This window comes from Cryptomeria japonica, chromosome 6 (genome assembly GCF_030272615.1).
Source record: "Cryptomeria japonica chromosome 6, Sugi_1.0, whole genome shotgun sequence".
In the NCBI taxonomy this organism is placed as follows: Eukaryota; Viridiplantae; Streptophyta; class Pinopsida; order Cupressales; family Cupressaceae; genus Cryptomeria; species Cryptomeria japonica.
The window spans coordinates 194,873,715-194,896,036 of record NC_081410.1 but is presented as its reverse complement, the minus strand read 5'-3'; the positions used below and the strand labels follow the sequence as shown (position 1 = coordinate 194,896,036).

At 38.0% G+C, this 22,322-nt stretch overlaps 1 protein-coding gene across 4 annotated transcripts in view; it reads left to right on the top strand.

Moving 5' to 3' along the window:
* LOC131076986 (MMS19 nucleotide excision repair protein homolog) overlaps positions 1–22,322 on the top strand; it is a 338,109-nt gene that overhangs the window by 70,625 nt on the left and 245,162 nt on the right. For 3 of the 4 annotated variants that reach the window (XM_058014340.2, XM_058014342.2, XM_058014341.2), the window contains 2 exons: positions 21,818–21,976; positions 22,211–22,270. In XM_058014340.2, coding sequence (XP_057870323.2) covers positions 21,818–21,976; positions 22,211–22,270 — 219 coding nt within the window. The remainder of the gene's footprint in view (positions 1–21,817; positions 21,977–22,210; positions 22,271–22,322) is intronic. The other variant, XM_058014343.2, reaches the window with a different exon arrangement.

Sequence of the window (22,322 nt, the reverse complement as noted above, 5' to 3'; positions counted from 1 at the left end):
CGAAATTGGGGTAAATTGCGTGAGGGTTAAAGAGAGATACGGAGCCAATTTAGCATAATTTGCATCCAAGGTAAAATGCTGACATAAACCATTCCAAACATTCAAGTTCAAATTGCCATATCGCCTAAAGTAAAAATCGCTTAGTCTAAACTCGACTTTGAAAATTCTTTTCCATCCAAATCGCAAAAATTTGAATCAGAGAGATAACCGTTGGAATTCAAAATGCAGAACTATCCATTCGTCTTTGCACAAACAAGTTGGGCAATTTCTTGCCATCCATTCTCATCAGGTAAGTACACTTTGTCTTTCTTGATCGTCCAAAATATTTATAATTTGCAAAATGCATTAGAGTGCTTAAGTCTTCAAAGTTCGCATCTTTTTTTCCAATTATTAAAGTGTCATTCAAAGCAGTCGAAAATTAGAATTTGCTCCTAAGAATCAACCAGAAATTGCATTTTCAGACTTAGGAAAATTTCTCAAGCTTTGTCCTTTTTGAAAATTGATCCTGAAAATGCTTAAATATAAACTTCGCGATCGAAAGCTTCATGAATAAATGTTTTACTCAATCAAGCTCTCAGCTAGCAATGTCACTTTGTTTCCAATCTAAATTTTGAATTAATCCTTGAATGTTGGAGTATTCTCTATCTAACCTGCCTTACTTCTTTTATATCGCCTCGTGATCTGCGTCCGACTGTGCAGGATAAATGCCTAAATTGGCGGTAGAATCATCAAAGACGCCCGCTACAGCCAAGACATCACGAGCATCCAAATCAGATATCCCACGCAAAGTTGAAAGGATGAAGTACCAGTATCAAAGAGGGGGATTGAGGGAGTCAAAAGTTCAGAGCGTCTGGGACAATATCGGTGATACCGAACTAGGCCATATTGACATCCAGGACTTTAGGAATCGGGTCTTCTTCCCTAACACATATGGCAAGCCTAGACAGATGGTGGAAAGTGGCATCGCCCAAGCGGCGGGATTTCCTCCAGCAGTACAGAACTATGAGTTAGTGGTAGAGGCTGCCCCCGACATTATCAGCCAGGGTCCAGATTAGTGCTCCTCGAGAATATGACTCTCGCCAACTTCACTCCTGAGGCCATTGGCGACGCATTCGACATTCCCCTCCCAAACAATCCCACAGCCATGACTATAGATGAAGCACAAGGGGCATATGATATGAATCCGGCTAGATGCAGAACACTGATCAACGAAGAGTGGTACAAGGAGAGAAGGCTTCCAAGCGCCAGAATTGGGAAAAAGACCCCAAGAAGTGACTTTCATAATGAGCATGGGGATATGGTCACATTACTCAGCCGGGTTATGGGACTTCCTAAATCCAGCTACTTTGAAGAGTGGATGTTTTATTTCACAGAGCAAGTCTTCACTGGGAAGTCTAAGTTTGACTGGGCCCAGATCATAAGCGACAACATCCACACTCAACGGATAGAGTTTGAAACAAAGAAATACTTCACTATAACCTCTTACTTGGTCTACATGTTCGCCAAGAACAGGCTGCCAGGTTTGATAATGAAAGGTGAAATCGGGAATGGGCCTGGTCAGGTAAAGGTCTATGATTGTTACTCGCAGCTGCACTACCAAGATATAGCTCAGAGGGAAAAGAGCAGCCCAGCTTATGTAGTTGGCCAGTATGAGCGCGTCAATGACGCCTTCACAATGCGCCTGGTTAGGCTAATGCAGGGAGGATTACACATAAGGCTCTAAGAGCAAGCTACTATTCTAGTACAAAGATACAGAGCTTGGTTCATCCAGTTCCCAAGGTTCTCCTATATCCGAATAGCGAGCTTTGATGGTGCCCCTCTTCGACTTCCATGGTACCCAACCGACAAGATAGTTCTTATGGAAGTCGCGAGGCAGTCACGTCAGGCCGGCATCTTACTAAGAGAAAGCAAGCAGGCTGGATTCGCGTTTCCCATGATTATAGGCAACCAGGATGTCCATTTGAAGACCCCCACCCTAGCAGAGGAATCCCTCGCAGAACTGACCTCTTATGGCCTACAGGAGCATTTTCCGAGAAAATATTTCGATCACGATAATCTGGCAAAGAGAGCCTATGGCAGGCGGTACGAAGCAAAGGAATCAGTTGAAGACTATTGGAAAAATTGCTCTGATGACTACGAGGTCCAGAGACGTGAATATTCCAGGCTGAGTGTGCAGCAAATGCGGCTCTTTGAATACCGTTGGGTCCCAGATCAACTCACAGATTCAGGGAATTGCCTCCAAGTTCGAGAATTTGAGGCAGGAAGGCATCTTTTGCCAGGCGTTGATTGGTCCCAGGACCCGATCACTGATTTTGAGGCAGTCATGGCTGCCCTGACAAGATATACAGACCAATGGTTGCATCAGCAGATTGAGCGACTAATTCATGTCTAGTTCACCTACCACTTAATGGGTAGCCTCGATTCTCAATCCTTCGAAGATGAGGGAACTTCCAGTGCACCCAGAGAAGAAATTGAGAAACCTGAGAAGAGAAAGAAGGCTAAGGCTTGCAAAGGGACTCGGACGTCCAAGAGAGCAAGGAGGGAAAAGATTCCTATAAGGAGACCAGAGGTCACTTCATTGTCAAAGGACCCCAGTTCGTCCGATGATGTAGTAGAATTAGATTATATACTTGCTCCGCCTTCTCAAAGTGACATTGATGCGTTTGGAACTAATGATCTCTAATGTCCCCAAATCCGCAATCTAAAAAAAAAACATATAAGCAATGAATTTCAACAATTGATTTTGGGTATGAATAATTTATCTAGAGTGTAATTAGCCAATTCACTTAAGGTCACTTGTTATCAATAAGTCAATTCCCATATTTAGTTCCTAATGAGATCAAGAGGTCTAGCTGCAATAGGATGCCTGTAGCGCTTATCAGGCCCAAGGGCGGTACACTCCCCCTTGGCCCAACCGTCGGCAGACCTTTAGTCATCCGCAGTGGGTGGCCTACTTGACAGAGGCCTAGTTCTTGCTATCCTTATTACTCTATTCTTCATTAATCTCATTAGGTTTGGATATGCAAATTGCCTCATTCATTAACATGGTAATATCTTAGTTCATTCCTACTAGTCCTTAATTGAATAATGCTGTTTATTCCTCAAATTGTAGTTGTAATCTATTTATTAGTTAATTTAGTCCATGGAAATTTATTCACATTGTATACCCATATATATATATATATATATATATATATATATATATATGTATATATTATATGTTAATATATCATATTGATTTTCATTATATTAATCTCTATATCATTGTATTATGGCCAGATCTATGTATATGCTATGAACTGCATTAAATAAACTACATACATTTATGTATTGATGGTTTTAATGAACATCTACTTTGAGGTATGTAATCCTACTGATTTACCAATAAACTTACTGCAGAAGTAATATTGGCGGATGAGTGACTTACCTGTGTACTTCTCGCTTTAACTTTGTCTTCACCCGATCCTATCCTTGGCGCCTTCCTTCTTCCGCCTCACGTCATGCTCTAAATACCAATCGGGAGGGCTGGCACAGACCTGACCATGGGTCGTGACTGTTGAGGGAGGTGTGAGCGGTGGTGACTATTGGAGTCACCGCTTCCTGGTTCCCCCCGTGACTCCTTTCGGCGCTTAAAACCTTACGCACCGCATCATGCCTTACCATCATACGCATTGTATTGCATATAATGTGATTTGTTGGGTAAAATACGCCCATAATAATATTTAAGGTTTTTAACATTATTTTATAAGGCATCGATATATTGCAAGTATTTTGTTTTTGTGTATTAATATGGTTCTATTTAATAATATCGCATGTGATAATATTTTATTTAATAATAATAATAATTATAATGCATTAAGTTTTATATTGTATATTTATAGTTTATATTTATTTAGTAACACATTTTCTGGTAAATTTTATGTATCAATAAATATATATTTATTTAACAATATTTTATGGTAAAGTTAATTTAAGAGTTAATAATTAAAACATGATCATTATATTAATATAAAGAAGGAGTCATTTCCTATTTAAATAATGGGAGGTATAAATGTTATCTTTTTATTAAATAATTACAAAAATGTGGGGTTATGACAGCCCTCCCCACTCAAAATTGCTTGTCCTCAAGCAATCTGGGATTAAGATGATTAATGGTCTCATCTCCCTCCCATGTGGCATCTTCCCTAGGAAGGTTCTTCCATTTGACTAAGTACTCCATTGTGGTCCTCCTTCTTAATTCTCTTTCTTGCTTGTCAAGGATGAGCTCAAGCTCCAAAATCAACTTCCCTTCATTATCAATTGGGGGTAGCTCGGTACAAGGGGAAATGTGTAGACCCAAAACCTTTTTTAGTTGGGATACATGAAATACATTGTGTATTTTACTGTGATCTGGTAGCTCCAATTCATAGGCCACTTCACCTATCCTTCTCAAAATTTTATAAGGACCATAGAATCGTGGTTTCAATTTCTCAGCTCCACTGATTTTAATGGATGACTGCTTATAAGGTTGGAGCCTTAAAAATACCAAGTCTCCTACTTTAAAAGATCTTTCAATTCTTTTTTTGTCTGCATACAATTTCTGTTGATTTCGTGCTTGGTGAAGATTATCTTTAAGGGCATTCATGATATCCGTGTTTTGCTGGAGGAAATCTTTTGCATCGGGTACATGACTTTCTGAGCGGATGAGATCCCCAAAGGATGTTGCTTCATACCCGTAGAGGGGTTTAAAGGGACTCATTCTAATTGACATATGATGGGTTGTGTTGTAACAATACTCTCCAAGATGAAGCCATTTTACCCTAGCATTCTGCTGACTTGAAACATAATTCCTTAGATAACCTTCTATCCATTTGTTTACAATTTCCATTTGCCCATCGGTCTGTGGATGATAACTGGTACTTGGCGTTAACTCTGTCCCCGCTAGCTTGAATAGTTCTTGCCAAAATATGCTAAGAAATTGTCTATCTCTGTCACTCACAATACTCCTGGGTAAACCATGTAGCTTGAAGATTTCCTTAAAGAAGATGTCGGCCACTTGGGATGCTCCGAAACTTGAAGGAATGGCCATAAAATGTGCATATTTTGTTAATCTGTCTACTACTACAAAAATGCAATCTTTATTCTGTACCTTTGGGAGTCCTGTTATGATGTCCATGGATATACTCTCCCATTTTTGATTTGGGATGGGTAGTGGTTGGAGTAATCCTGAAGGAAAAGTGTGTTCTTCTTTATTTCTTTGACACACCATGCACTCTTGGGTGTGCCTCAGTACATCTTCCTTTAGCCCCTTCCATGAAAATCTTTCTCTGATCTGCTTGTAGGTCTTATAATACCCTTGATGACCTGCTAAAGGAAGGTCATGATAAGTCCTTATAATGTCTACTTTCATATTTGATCCGAATGGAATATAGATTCTGTTTTTGTAGAGGATGAGGTCATCAATTACTCGGTAATTTTCATCTGTTTCTTTCCTATCTAGAATGTTGCTAGAGAATTTGTCTTTGGCATATTCGGTACTTAGAGCTGCCTTCCAATCTGTAGATAGGACTGATAAAGACCCCAAGTAGGGCTTCCTTGAGAGGGCATCTGCCACAACATTATACTTCCCTTTCATATATTCTATGTTGAAATTATATGCCTGAAGTTTACTCACCCATATCTGTTGTCTATCATTTAAATCTTTTTGATTGAGAAAGAACTTCAAGCTGTTACGATCAGTTTTAACTATAAACTTCCCACAGATCAGGTATTGTCTGAACTTCTCTAATGCATGCATAATAGCTAGCATTTCTTTATCATAAACTGAATTGGTCCTTTTTGTGTCTCTAAGTTTCCTGCTTTCAAAAGCTATGGGATGTTTCTTTTGCATTAAGACAGCTCCGATGCCTTCTCCTGAGGCATCACAATAAAGCTCAAAAGGTGTTGAGAAGTCCGGAATTGCTAAGACGAGGCAAGAACTCATCACCTCCTTAAGCTTTTCAAATGCGGATTGGGCTTCATCTGACCATAAAAATGCTCCCTTCGTAGTTAAATTGGTTAAGGGAGAAGTTAACTTCGAAAATCCTTTAACAAATCTTCTATAGTAACTGCATAAACCTAGGAAACCTCTGAGATGAGTGAGGGTTCGGGGCTTTGGCCAGTTTTTGATGGCTTCAATTTTTTCTTCATCCACCTTAACTCCATGGGTACTGATCTTATGACCAAGATACAAAATTTCTTCCATCCCAAACTCACATTTTGACATTTTGGCAAAAAGAGAATGTTGTTCCAGTAGGCCCAATATTTCATCTATATGTCTCAAGTGTGCTTCCCAAGTTTTGCTGTAAATCAATATATCATCAAAAAATACTAACAGGAACTTCCTTAACTGTCCCCTGAAGATGTGGTTCATGCATGATTGGAAGGTGGCAGGGGCATTTGTAAGGCCAAATGGAAGGACCAAAAACTCAAAGTGGCCATAATGGCATCGGAAAGCTGTTTTGGGAACATCTTCCTTCCTCAATCTTATTTGATGGTATCCTGATCTCAAATCTATTTTTGAGAAGTATACTTCTCCATGTAATTCATCTATAAGTTCATCCACCCTAGGGATGGGGTATCAGTTTTTTATAGTCTTCTTATTGAGTGCTCTATAATCAATGCACATCGGCATGGTCCCATCCTTCTTTTTTACCAATACAATGGAGGAGGCGAAAGGACTGGAGCTAGGTTGAATGTGCCCCATTTCTAGAAGCTCTTTGATAGCTTTCTCAATTTCTTCCTTATAGCCCCTTGGATGGCGATAAGGGGTGGAGATTACTGGTTTTGCACCTTCTTCAAGTTCAATAGTGTGTTCAAAACCTCTTTTGCGTGGCAGTCCTTTTGGGATGTCTTCAAACACCCGTTTATGTTTTCTAATAATGGGTTTAATATCAATATGAATGGCTTCCCCTTGGTTTGAATTTTGGTCTAGTACCATGCATTGGGCAGCCCACTCTCCTTGACTACGTCTAAAAATCCTTTCCATTCTTTTGGAGGTTACCATTCTGGTTGTGCCATCATGCAACCCTTTGATTAGTACTTCCTGCCCATTTTGAGTGAAACATAATTCCAATTTGGGGTGATCGAGGTAGAATCTTCCCAAGGAGTGTATCCAAGGAATTCCTAGGATTACGTCTGAATCCCCTAACTCGACCACATAGAAATCTTCTTTGGTGGGGTATTTCCCTAATGTTATGCTTAATTGAAGGATTTTTTTGTTACATGAGGAAGTGGATCCATCGGCAAGGGCTACTTGGAACCCTTTAAACTCCTGTGTTGTCAGTTTCAACCTCTTAACCAAGCTTTTATCAATAAAGTTGTGGGTAGCCCCGCTATCCAGTAGTGCAATTACCCTCTGCCCTTTGATCACACTTTTGATTCTAAAGGGATGGTGTTTTGAGGCTACGGAAATTGCTGCTAATGATACTTGCACGTCTTCGGTAAGTTTTTTCTTTTTGCTTGGGGGTTCATTGAGTTCTTCTTTTTCATCGCTAGATAAGGCTTCCAAGTTGTGTGCTTGGCTCTTCCTCCCACATATGTGACCCGGTTGCCACTTGTCTTTGCACTTAAAACACAAATTTTTTCTTCTAAGCATATCTCTTTCATTTCCCTCTTTGCAAATGTGACCACGTTCCCATTTCTCATGACAATGGTAACATACGTTTTTTCTCTTAAGTTCTTCTTTTTCTTTAGCGGTGTTTCCTTTTCTAGGCCATTCTTTAGTATATGTATTTTTAGTGAATGTTTTGGATGATCTCTCCCCAGTTGAAGCGTCTTCTAGGCCCAAAGCTTTATCTATGGCATCGTCTAGGGTAGGGGGTTTCAATGCTCTCATCAATCCTTTAATGGAGTCTTTGAGTCCCTCCACAAAAAGATAGGTGAGCCTGTCCTCATCCACTCCTGAGACCCTTATGGAAATTTTTTGAAATTCAGTGATGTATTCTTCCACTGTTCCCCTTTGTCTTAAGAGGGTTAATTCTTTGAAATCTTTTTGTGGGTGTTTCCTCTCAAATCTCTTATTGAGCTTCTGAGTGAACTCGTCATATGTTGTTATTCCATCATGACCTTGTGTGAGGGTGCCATGATACCACCATTCATGGGCTAAACCTTCTAGGTGTAAAATGGCAAATTGGACTGCATCGTCTTCTGTCATGGGGCTGAGATTTAAATATGTATTAAGTTTTTGGATCCATGCTTGGGCTGATATTTTTCCGGAGCCATCAAAGTTAGGTATTGATAGTTTATTAACTTTGTGTTTTAGATCCCTGCTGAATGGTTTTCTCTTAGGGGTCTCATTTTTCTTTGCTTCACAAAATTCCCTAAAAGATACAACCTCTCTTACTTCCGGCCCTAATCCAGCGTAGGCCACGGCCATTTCTTCTGTGTTATTCATGGAGGAGTTATTTGTTTCTTCCCTATTATTTCCCTCTCTAGGTAGGAAATTGGGTTTTTGGATCCTGGAGCTAGAGGATGTATTATGAGTGTTTTCAGAATGATTAGAGTTTTCTTCTCTACCATTGGAATGATTCCTAAGAGTATTCATGGTTGTATTCATATCTTGTAAGGCTTGAAGCAAAGCCTGACTTGTTTTTTCATTTTGCTCTATCAGAGCTTGAGTTTTTCTATCATTGTTTTCCATAAATGTTCTAAGTTCATTTTCCAATGGTTCACCCATGTGGTTACTACTTCCTCTGGTTCTCCTTTGATAAGTTTGCATTAACAACCCTTAACAGGATGGTAGAATCAGGCTCTGATACCAATTGTAATGTCCCCAAATCCACAATCAAAAAAACAAAACATATAAGCAATGAATTTCAACAATTGATTTTGGGTATGAATAATTTATCTAGAGTGTAATTAGCCAATTCACTTAAGGTCACTTGTTATCAATAAGTCAATTCCCATATTTAGTTCCTAATGAGATCAAGAGGTCTAGCTGCAATAGGATGCCCGTAGCGCTTATCAGGCCCAAGGGCAGTACACTCCCCCTTGGCCCAACTGTCGGCAGACCTTTAGTCATCTGCAGTGGGTGGCCTACTTGACAGAGGCCTAGTTCCTGCTATCCTTATTACTCTATTCTTCATTAATCTCATTAGGTTTGGATATGCAAATTGCCTCATTCATTAACATGGTAATATCTTAGTTCATTCCTACTAGTCCTTAATTGAATAATGCTGTTTATTCCTCAAATTGTAGTTGCAATCTATTTATTAGTTAATTTAGTCCATGGAAATTTATTCACATTGTATACCCATATATATATATATATATATATATATGTATATATTATATGTTAATATATCATATTGATTTTCATTATATTAATCTCTATATCATTGTATTCTGGCCAGATCTATGTATATGCTATGAACTGCATTAAATAAACTACATACATTTATGTATTGATGGTTTTAATGAACATCTACTCTTAGGTATGTAACCCTATTGATTTACCAATAAACTTATTGTAGAAGTAATATTGGCAGATGAGTGACTTACCTGTGTACTTCCCGCTTTAACTTTGTCTTCACCCAATCCTATCCCTGGCGCCTTCCTTCCTTCTTCCGCCTCATGTCATGCTCTAAATACCAATCGGGAGGGCTGGCGCGGACCTGACCATGGGTCGTGACTGTTGAGGGAGGGGTGAGCGGTGGTGACTATTTGAGTCACCGCTCCCTAGTTCCCCCCGTGACTCCTTTCGGCGCTTAAAACCTTACGCACCGCATCATGCCTTACCATCATACGCATTGTATCACATATAATGTAATTTGCTGGGTAAAATACGCCCATAATAATATTTAAGGTTGTTAACATTATTTTATAAGGCATCGATATATTGCAAGTATTTTGTTTTTGTGTATTAATATGGTTCTATTTAATAATATCGCATGTGATAATATCTTATTTAATAATAATAATAATTGTAATGCGTTAAGTTTTATATTGTATATTTATAGTTTATATTTATTTAGTAACACATTATCTGGTAAATGTTATGTATCAATAAATATATATTTATTTAACAATATTTTATGGTAAAGTTAATTTAAGAGTTAATAATTTAAAGATGATCATTATATTAATATAAACAAGGAGTCATTTCCTATTTAAATAATGGGAGGTATAAATGTTATCTTTTTATTAAATAATTTAAAAAATGTGGGTTTATGACATGATCCTCCCGCGCTCGACATGCTAGAAGTTGAGCTAAGAGCTATTGACTCAGCCAAGCCAGGCAACCAAATTGAGGAAGGAGAGATTCCATCCATTCAAGGGATCGAAGTGCATGAACCCACGCTACAGAGCCGCCATGAGTTGCTGCTCCACAATACAACCAAAGAGGACTCTACTGTCGAAGGAGAGCAAAGGGCAGAGGAACTCGCGAGCTCGAAAGGACTGAAGAACAACCATCACATGAAGATACCAGACAGTTGTTCAGTGAAGTGGGAGAAAATTCAGTTGCAAGCAAAGAACTTGGCACCTCTTCCACCCCTCCGGTAGCATAACAACTGCGAATCTGTGATGAGTTGGTTGAAAACATCAAAGAACAGAATGCAGACTTAACCATATCATCAGCCCAGACAGTACCTCAAGAATGGTTAATTGGCAGAGCCCAGCGCAAGGCCGCCACCAAACCACCTATTGATTTGGAGGACATCTTCTCGCGCATAGACCAAGCTAAAGCTAAGGGGAAGAAAAAGCCCAAGGCATATTCTAGGATGACTAAGGACGATCAAAGGAACCGCACTCTTCACATCGCCACGCTGCTTGTAGACAAGCCAGCATATCAGATTACATTGGTGGATTATAGCATCACGACTGTCCCCATTGGACGAGCCACTAAGGAGCAAGAAAAAGAGGAATTCAAGGACTCAGTGCAGAACATACTCAGACAACTTGACGAGATAATAGCTGAAAAGGACATGTATCGAGCTCGTGCTGAGCAGGCCGAAGGATACATTAATCAACTCCTGAGACCTTTACACAATGCTTCCGAATCCCACATTCCCCCGGCAGCCTTGGCACAGAGAACCACAACAGAATTTGAAGGAGTACGGGATATTGCAAAAGCCGTCAGGGAATGGATTCAAAGTCTCAAGGAAAAGGGGGAGCTAATCATTAAAGATGTAAAGGAAATGGCCCACCACCGGGAAACCGTTTTGGTCAAATTATACAAGATGAAGCGGGAATGCCTCATAGTTCACGAAGCAGTTACTACCACTCTTCCCCTCATGACGGCTCTCTTATGGACCCATCCGCAAATTCCTACATTGTTTGACATCTTGGGTGCCCACGACGTCAACATTTTCAAAGAATGGTACTGGGCTATCAGCATGAAGAATGACACAAAGGCCACCATTAACGAGGAGCAAGAGACATGCGAAGAAATTCTGAGAAACACCGGGGACCTTGGTGGAGTAATCCTCCGATCCATGGTTTTGGGTTGGCAAAGTAGTCTGTCCGATCCCATAATCCATCCAAATTGGGCGGACAGATTAAAAATAGACAAGGTCGCCTACTCTACAGAGGACCTAGATTTTGCTAGTAAATTACACTCTGATATCTTGAGTTTTGAGGCTAATCAGTCCAGCTGGCAAGACGGTTTAAAGCACATAGATCATTATCTAGAGAGCATGCAGTACAAAATTCATCATCCCCCTATGCCTCCATTCAGTCTGCTATTTCAATTATGCATCAGGTTCTAGGGGTATGTTTGTGAGGAATGTGCAGCAGCTCGCGACCTTTGGCAAGAGTATATGCATGGAGAGGATCAATTCTTGGTGAAAGCATATGAAACTGGAAAAAAAAAAAAACTTTCCTAGAAAGTGCTTTTTTTCCTTAAAATTTTGAAAAGTGCACTTTTGCACCAAAAGGTCATATTTGACTTCCAAGTCAACAAAAATGTAAAACTTTATGCGTGCACCTTTTTGGATTATTTCTGGATATGTTGTAATTACCTTTTTTTTAGGTAGTTATTGCTCCCTTTGGGGTGGTTGTTAATATTTGCCTCCCATTTATGGGTATGGGCAGCCATGTTTTATGGATGAATCTGGGCCACTTGTTTAGATTAGATCTTGACCATTCATGCATTTTTGAAGCCTATTTAAGGGACTGGTTTTCCCTCTTTTTGTAAGAAGTTCTTGAATTGGAATTAGAAAACCCAAAGAACTTCTTGGAAAGGAATTAGAAAACCCACCATAATTGTTTTTGGAAAAAAATCAGAAAACTCACCAAAAAAACAGAAGCCTTAGCAAACCCTTGGTCACATTCTAAAACCCTAGGTGCACAAGGAAAACATCATCAGAACCACAATTTTTAGATAAATCGTGCAAAACAATCATCACACGAGAAGCAGAAAAAATGAACCTTCATGCGGTAGACGTAGCAGAAGTCACCACGATTTTTTTTTCAAAAAAATGATAAAACCCAGAAACGACCTGCAAAAAAGCCTTCGATCTTGCAAAAGAAAATCCCATCATAGAAGAAAAACCTTCAGATGCGATCTGGCATCAGTTGCGGCAAAAAAGCAATACCTTTGCGTAGAAAAAATGTGAGAAACACTTGACATGGCTGGAACAGAAACCTCGAACTGAGGCAACTAATTTATAGAAGAACATGTTTGCAGGCCTGTCAAGATCTCGCGGTGCCCAAATAATAGTAAAAACGGTGTGCAAAGAACCACAAAACCTTCAAAAGGTTCATGTGCATCAAAAGCCAGCCCAAAAATGACGTGCCGAAATGAGCAAGGCAGCAAAATGCCAAAAAACCCTCACCAACTCACGATTTTCCTAGGATGAACTCACAAATTTTTAAAGAAGAAACCCTTGCCTTCGATTTCTCAAAAGAAACCTTAGTTTTTTATTAAAAAATCGAACAAAAGATTCTGACAAAATTTTTGTAATGTCCCTTTGTTGGATTACTTTGTATTTTACCCTAATTTCACAAAATCCAAATGAAACAAGGAATATAACATAGTTAGAGATAGAATCCTTATGCAAGAATAAGATGAGAAAGTCTGTTTTGGAAACCTGCAAGCAAGTTAGATAATAATATAGATATAATCCATGTAATACATTCATTTCTAGGGTTAAGAAAAATATACTTATAACATATAGATCTAAATGAGTACGTGGGGGCTCAACCATAACGGGGGTTGAGATAGGAGGGAGATGATAAGGTGCCCGAAATATCCCCTACCCTAGGCCCAAGAGCGGAAACTCTGTCCCCCCTGGCCTCATGTGGTCTTTAACCATGCTCATGAGGTGGTGTACCTAGTGGAGCTTATACACCATTCCCCTCTACCATGCCATCCTTCTCTCCTCTTATGTTTGATGATCCCTTCTATTTCACCCCAACAATTGACCCATGTAGGGTTTGTTGTGGAGATTGCAATAGGGTGCCCTTAACTCGACCCTAGGCCCAAGAGTGGAATCTTTGCCCCCCTTGGCCTCATGTGGTCCTTAACCATTCTCATGAGGTGTACCTAGTGAGGCCTACACTGTTCCCCCTCCTTGCACTCCCTTACCTACCCTTACATGATTGATTATTGTAGGTGTAAAGTGATTCATATATTATTAAATGCATCCATTAGATATATGTATATGCATCTATTAGATATATGTATATGCATCCATTAGATACAATTATTATAAACACATAGATATATTGAAGAATTAATTCTGCATACCACAATGATTTGATGTGTTATTATTTTATCGGATCTGCTGCCAATAAGGTATCTTTTCTGCCGATCTGTTTGATCTCCTTGGAATGCTTGAAATGTTGTCCTTATATATCCTGTGGTCTGGGGGAATGTTGTGTCTCTTTCCAACAGATACCTTCTTTGCAAGGGTAGCGACTCCTCACGTAGGCTTTTGTCTTAAGTTTTACTTTTAACTAATCACTTGCTGATCATAGATTCTGCTTGTAGTTAATCAACCCGCATTGTTTAAAATATATTTCTTTATTATTATTGTGTTATGGGGATCATTACTGTATCACACTATTTCGATCGCTGCTCTATGTTGACTGCTGTCCTATCCAGATTGAGATTGCTGCTTTAGCAAGAAACAAGATGACTTTTTACTTTGTTGCCTGTCATGTTCTGATTGGTTAGTAGAAAAATGTGAAGTCTTAAGGTAAGACAATTTTCTATTCGTAAGTCTTCCCAACACACTTAGAAATGGTTGCAAATAGTGACGTTTATGGAGGGGGCATGACAATTTTTATAAAATTTTGCAGGTAAAAAACCACGAGTTTTAATAAAAAGTCATTTCATTTTTATTTCTTTGGAAATAAGTTCCAGGTAATGAAACTACAAATTTTATTAATAAATTTGCCAGTCACCTCTGCTCTGATACCATGAAATAATAATAGATTGTTCTTTAATTATAAAGGAGATGAAAGCTTCTTAAATAGTGATTTCAAGCAGAGTTTCTAAAACAGAATTGAAAGATAGAAAAGAAACATTCTAACTATGTAAAGGAAATTACCTAAACTAATGAACTAAATGATCATTATAGAAATGTTGCAATATTACTTCAATACAGACTTCCACACTTGGCAGGCAGGAATGTAATTATATTTAATTTAATGAGGGGCTTGAATTGTGGTAGCTGTTAGTGTTACGAAGCCAACAGATTAGCCTACTGGAACTAGTCGGAAGAATAGTGGTAATAAAGCAAAAAATTATAGGTTTGAATTTACCAGATGTGCATATACACCCTTGTAATTTAGGAAGATGTACTCAAAAGTTTATGGATTCAAAAGAGATGCTTGGTTAATTGATGGAGTGGTAAAATGATACTGAAACAACAGTTGTTTGAATTGAAATTGGCTTTAGGTGAAAGTATGTAAATCACATTGTGATGTTCCCATCCAAATCCTAATACAAAGCAAGATTTCGTTGGTGCAATTAAGAGATGATATTTAAGGACAACTACGTGGACACTTAGCTTTGAAGAGAAGATGATCAGTATCAGACCTGGGAAAATAAAGAAGACAATGAATTCATGTCTTCTTAGATTTCAATGTTCAGAAGTCAAACGGTGAAGTAATCATCCTCATGTCCAGTTATGCAGAAGCACCATATTATCCTCACAGTGGAAAAGTATCAGCAGATCGATGTTTAAACTATCCATCACTGCCATAAGATAACAGAAAGAACATCAATTTCCTCATAGGATCCGATTGTATATGAAACACCTCTGTGGGTAAGGAAGATTCAGTTTGGGCATATGATCAAGATTCAAAACTTTATCGATTAAAGCATGACAAACACAATCAGTGACTAACCATTTCATTGGTTAGTTAGTCAAACAAACAATTATATTAACGAGACAATTCTGATTACATATGATCATAAGGTGCAATTAGAACAGTATGGGTGCGATTAGAAATTAATTATTTAAGGAGAGTCACGAATAAGCAGGGGTATGAGTATTTACAAACTAAGGGATGCATCAATATAATGAGAATCAATCCCACTCTCCAAGGATCATCAGATCATTTTTATCTTTTATACATATCCAGTTTGGATCGCTCAGTTGAGCAATTGGTCTTGTGTCAAATTGGTTGCATATATATATCAAGTTCGAAATCAGGAAGAAGACTAGCGTTGCAAGTTCATAAAGACAAATCCGAAACAGCATCATATCGCTACAAGTGATACCATATATCTTTGCATATTCAACCAGATAAATCAGGAGCAGCAAGAGACACCATAGCTACAAGTGGTTGGAAAGATAATTGCATATATTTAAGAAGTATGAGTATTTACAAACTAAGGGATGCATCAATGTACTGAGAATCAATCCCACTCTCCAAGGATCATCAGATCATTTTTATCTCTTTTATACATATCCATTTTGGATCGCTCAGTTGAGCAATTGGTCTTGTGTCAAATTGGCTGCATATGTATATCAAGTTCGAAATCAGGAAAAAGACCAGCGTTGCAAGTTCATAAAGACAAATCAGAAACAGCATCATATCACTACAAGCGATACCATATATCTTTGCATATTCAACCAGATAAATCAGGAGCAGCAAGACACACCATAGCTACAAGTGGTTGGAAAGATAATTGCGTATATTTAAGAAAGACCAGACATAGTAATAGCATCGTTTTATGCGATATTGAGACTTTGTAATTGAATGTTGAGTTCATTATCCCAAATTCATATCAACTAACATAAGGGAACATTACAAATGGTATCAGAACATCTTTCCTGCCATCCTATGAAATATAGTAAATGCAAACCTATAAATGAAGGGTAAACAACATGAGTGAACAATTGAGCAATGAGATAAGGGCCTTCATAGAGCAAACCGCCAAAACCAACCAAGCCCTCATAGAACAAAATGAGAAAACCAACCTACTACTCCTCCAAACCATGCAAAACATAAGTAATAACCATTCCAGAACCAACCAAACCAATGGGAGGGACATACTTTCTAACCATTCTGAGAATCATAATGATAACATCTCGCCAAGAAGATCCAACCCTAGGCCAACAAGACCCTTCTTCCTACCTAGAGAGGACCAAGGCGAAGAAGGAGAAGAAGAAAACACCCGACCTGTGGATAATGTTGATGCAATCCTAGAAGCATACTCTAGACTTGTCCCCGAATTAAAGGGGAATGTGTCTTTTAGAGATTATTGTGATTGCAAAATGAAGGCAATCCCTAATATAGAAAGAAAAAGACAATCTGACAAGGATCTTAAAGAAAGAATAAGTAAAATAACTCTCCCTAGCTTTGATGGATATGGAAAATTTTCAGCAAGTTCATGGGTCCAAAAGCTAGATACTTACCTATCACTGAGTCCCATGACAGAGGAAAATGCAATTAAATTTGCAGTGTTGCACTTGACAGGAACTGCCCACGAATGCTGGCACCATGGTCTTATCACCCAGGGCTATCAATACATAGGTATTTATGATGAGCTAACACAAAAGCTCATCAAGAGATTTGACCAAAAACATCCACAATTGTATTTCAAAGAATTAACTCAACTTAAACAACAAGGGACAGTAAAGGAGTTTTCCATTGACTTCCAAAAATTAGCAGTCATGATATCAAAAATATCTCAAGAGAGACTCACTTACCTCTTTGTGGAAGGATTAAAGGAATCAATTAGAAACATAGTAAGTGCCATGGAACCAACAAACTTGGAAGAAGCTATTCAAAAGGCCCTAAAATTTGACACCCCATCTTTAAAAGAAGAGTCCAAAAACATTGCATCTAAGTATTCCTATAAAGAGGACAGGCATGAGGGAATATTTCTTTCTCAAGCCATTTGAGAAGAACTTAGAAAGAAACGACTGTGCTTTAAACGTAAGGATCCATGGAAGCATGGGGATGTTTGTAATAAAGGACATCAAGAGGAAAAGTTGTGTTACAAGTGTAAAGATGCCTGGGAGGAGGGGCATGGTTGCAGCCGAAGTAATCGTAAGAATAAAAACTTGTGCTACAGGTGCAAAGAAAATTGGGAGCTAGGGCATGAGTGTGAAAGAAAGGCGAAGGTCATCGTATTGAAGTTATACCACATAATGGAACAAGTAGGGAGGAAGGGGAAAACCTCTGCAAGAAAACAAGATACGATGAAGGAAATCTTAAATTCCTTCAACCAAAAGAGGACGAGACAACAAACAAATGGAGTTTTGTGGAAGAACAGATTTAGTGATTTAAATACATACACCTAACTCGCTCCAACAGAAATGAGTAAGAAGGAAGAGGGAAAACTTGTCTTAAATTACACAACTATGAATGTATAAGTAATCCATGATGAATTTAGTGAGCAAACTGCCATGATACTAATATATGGAAGTACAAAGAGGGAGAATGGTGTTGAGTTCCTCCTCTAGATAGACCACCTCATGGTAGCTGGCCGATGGTCCCATGAGGCCAAGGGGGTGTAAGACGGAGTCCACCACACTTGGACTTAGACGTGAAGGACATTCAGGACACTCTGTTGTATCTTTCCAAACTCTATCATAATTGATTATTAACAAGGGGATAAGGATGGAAGTGATGAAGGGGACTGGTGATAGGATACCTCACTAGGCAGCCCACCTCATGGTAGTTTGACTGATGGTCCCATGAGGCCAAGAGGGCTTTGGCTTTCACATTGTTCTTGGGCCTAGGGTAGAGGGTCTCTTGGACACCTCATCATTCCTCTTACTCCCACCTTCTTATGATTGAGCTTCTATAGGGAGTTGGACCAGACCTTGGTTAGGTTAATTTATGCCTAATTATCTTTCTTTAGAGATTTATATTAATAGTTCCAATGGTTTCCTAACCTATTGCAGGATTTCAAACAAGATTTGACAATAGGTGTATTTGTTTGTATACTCCATGCTTGCATATATTCATATGTATGTTTTAAGTAATTATGTATATTCCGTGTCTTCATATATTCATGTGTATACTTTGTGTTTTCATGTGTATGCTCCGTGTTTGATTCATACTTGGTATATGAATAACTAGAAAGATATAAGATGCATTTGAGGTCATAGATGTGTGCCATGCTTCTAATCTACCCCTTAATATATGTTAACACAATCCCCGCTTTGATGCAGAGAGATATCCAAGATATTGAGAAAACATTGGAGACAACTGAACTAGATAAGGAATACAAACTTACAAAGATTGGTTCAGGGACTATCATTGCTTGAGGACAAGCAATTTCAAGGAGGGAAGACTGTGATGTTCCCATCCAAATCCTAATTCAGAGCAAGATTTCGTTCGTGCAATTAAGAGATGATATTTAAGGACAACTATGTGGACAATTAGCTTTGAAGAGAAGATGATCAGTATCTGACCTGGGAAAATAAAGAAGACAACGAATTCATATGTCTTCCTAGATTTCAATGTTCAGAAGTCAAACAGTGAAGTAATCATCCTCATGTCTGGTTATGCAGAAGCATCATATTATCCTCACGGTGGAAAAGTATCAGCAGATCGATGTTTAAAGTTTTAAACTATCCATCACTACCATAGGATAACAGAAAGAACATCAATTTCCTCATAGAATCCAATTGTATATGAAGCACCTCGCTGGGTAAGGAAGATTCAGTTCAGGTATATGATCAAAACTATATCGATTAAGGCATGACAAACACAATCAGGGACTAACCATTTCATTGGTTAGTTAGTCAAACAAACAATTATATTAATCAGACAATTCTGATTACCTATGATCATAAGGTGCAATTAGAAAAGTATGGGTGCGATTATAAATTAATTATTTAAGAAGTGTCATGATTAAGCAGGGGTATGACTGTTTACAAACTAAGGGATGCATCCCATCCATCTTGCAAGCAATATAATGAGAATCAATCCCACTCCAAGGATCATCAGATCATTTTTATCTCTTTTATACACATCCAGTTTGGATCGCTCAGTTGAGCAATTGGTCTTGTGTCAAATTGGTTGCATATATGTATCAAGTTCGAAATCAGGAAGAAGACCAGCGTTGCTAGTTCATAAAGACGAATCAGAAACAACATCATACTGCTACAAGCGATACCATATATCTTTGCATATTCAACCAGATAAATCAGGAGCAGCAAGACACACCATAGCTACAAGTGATTGGAAAGATTATTGCATATATTTAAGAAAGATCAGGCATAGTAATAGCATCGTTTTATGTGATATTGAGACTTTGTAATTGAATGTTGAGTTTATTATCCCAAATTCTTATCAACTAACATAAGGGGACATTATACACATTAATAATTTTTTTTCACGAATGAAATAGAAAATTGCAAAAATTGATGTAATGCAATATTTTCCAAAAGCATGGCGGAAAGGCTCAACAATATAGTGTCCCCAAAGCTTTGACAAAGTAATTCCAGAATATCTCAAATTTAGTCATCTACAAGTAACACACAAACAATGTTTATAGATTGTGAAAAACTGAAATAAGAAACTTAATAATAATAAGATTTCTGGAAGGCATCATTAGTATGGAGTCTAGGAAACAGGGTTCAGACTAGCTTAAGAAGGATGAGCACCAAAATAATGGAACAATTTTTTGCAACTACATATGATGATCGCTTTATTTGAGTTGTGAGAAACAATTACACATGGAATTCTAATTAAACATGGTTTGGTCATCGATGCATCAGAACAGTGTCTTATTTCTTCATCAATTTTTGAGGTTTTGTTGGTGATAAATTGATTCTTGGATGTTAGCTCTTGTGATAGTGTTGTACATCCATCCGAATGTTAGAGGAGTTATATTAGTATTTTAGTGCCCATTCTATTGACTTTTGTAGGAATGTTCACTTTGCCTTTGTGGGCACCGGGAGAAAGAAAGCCAAACGTTGGCTACCCAGGTCCCAGCTATTCATATTTACTCATATAGAAAATGGAAAATTCCAATATGTGTCTTCTTATTGGTCTCTTCAAGAGAACTACTATACTCCATTTTAGCAGATTCTTGGTCTTTGCCTTTGTTTGTCTGCTCAGTTATGCTCTTTTTTGACAGCATTGGTGAATGATTTGTATGTGATAAACGACATTACAAGAAATTTGTCAATTTGTCATAATTATAGCATTTCTTACCTTATTCCTTATTGACACATATATTGGTCTACCATGTTATAGTGACCCTTATTTGTTGCATCTTGTAGAAAGGTGACCCATATGTGTTGCATTTATGATTTGGATCCATTAATGTGAATTTAGTGCATGATTAATCTTCTCGACTCTGGACACCTCTAGTGTTCCTAGAACTAGTGGCACTCATATATTGCATAAGAGATCTTTCCTTAAGCCAACTAACATTTATCATCTTTGAATTTCTACTGTTGATTTGCATTGTATCTGATTTCAGTTCTTGAGAAATGTAAATGACCAAGGTACCATTTGAGTCTGTGCTGGAGTTTTTCTTGCAAATTTATTGTCAAAAGAGGGTCAAGATATGTGTTTTTAAAAATTCTTTTATTTATGCATTGTTAATGTTGATTGCTTTGGACTTTGGAGTCTTCGGACATGGAGTGCTGCGGTTAAAACACTTCGTTGATGAAGCGGCCACCAAGGTTCAAATCCCTGCTGGTCCTTTGTGCTCATGGATTTGAACAAGTGAAGTGTGGGGATGAGGTCCCCCGTTTGTGGCCTCACTGGTTCATAGCTCCAGGTCAAAAGCGTTTACCCCTTAAATAAAATAAAATGTTGATTGCTTTGGAATTCATTTTTCCAATTTTTACACTAACTATTACTGGAATATATGTTTCTACATGTTAAATGTATGAACATTGGTATTGTTGTGTAATGGATGTCACGAAACTTTAGATGATTTGCATTTAAGGTGATAATTAATTTCATTTTTTATGCTCCATGAATATGAATTGGACTTAAGGCGTCTTTCTAATATCTATGTAGATTGTTTTAGTTGGGGGGTTTATGGTACTCACATCTGCAACCTAGCTTTTATAGTGTTCATATAGCCTCAATGAGATGCCTGCAGGAAGGCTTGTTACAATATTGTTTGTGATTCCACAACTGCTTTAACTTTATTTTGCCACCTCATTCATTTGTTTGCACACAGTCTTTTAGCTTTAACATCAATTGTTATATGGGAAATACTGTAATACTAATTTAATGGGGATGAAATGCATGGAAGGTAATATTTTTTCTTTACCTGGAATTTACTTTGTTTTTCTTTACTTGTTTGAATTAAATTCAGAATGGTAACGGTTCATCTGTACATAAGAAGGCAAACTAAATATAAATATGCCTTTTTTCTCATCAATAGCTATTGATCTAATTGCAAAATTCTTTGCATCAGGCAGATTGGCATGCTATACGAGGAGCACTCATTGGATGTTTGGCTCTTCTCAAAAGAACACACAACGTAGGATCTGTCTCAACTGTTGATGCAAAAAAGCTTGCTCAATCTTACCTGCAAAACCTTCAAGTTCAGCTTTTAAAATTAGAAGATCGTATGGTGGGTTATAGTCATAGATTTGATTCCTGATTAAATAGTTAGATGTGTTAGATTTTTCAAATTCCAAAGAGTACTGCTAATTCAGCATAGAATAATTTCTTCTAAATATGCTCTTAAGGTTCAGTTTATAAGCATTCTGTTCAATTTCCTGTGCTAGCATAGCTGGTTTTGTAATTTCTCTATTATATAATTATCAATATTGTGGTCATTATGAGTAAATGGTTGGAATTGCAGTTGTGCCTTGAGCTTTTGGAGTGCCTCCTTGATGATTATGCTGATGCTGTTTCACCACTGGTATGTCCGGTATCATTCCACAAAAAAGTGGATGGCAAGTTTTCAATTATTT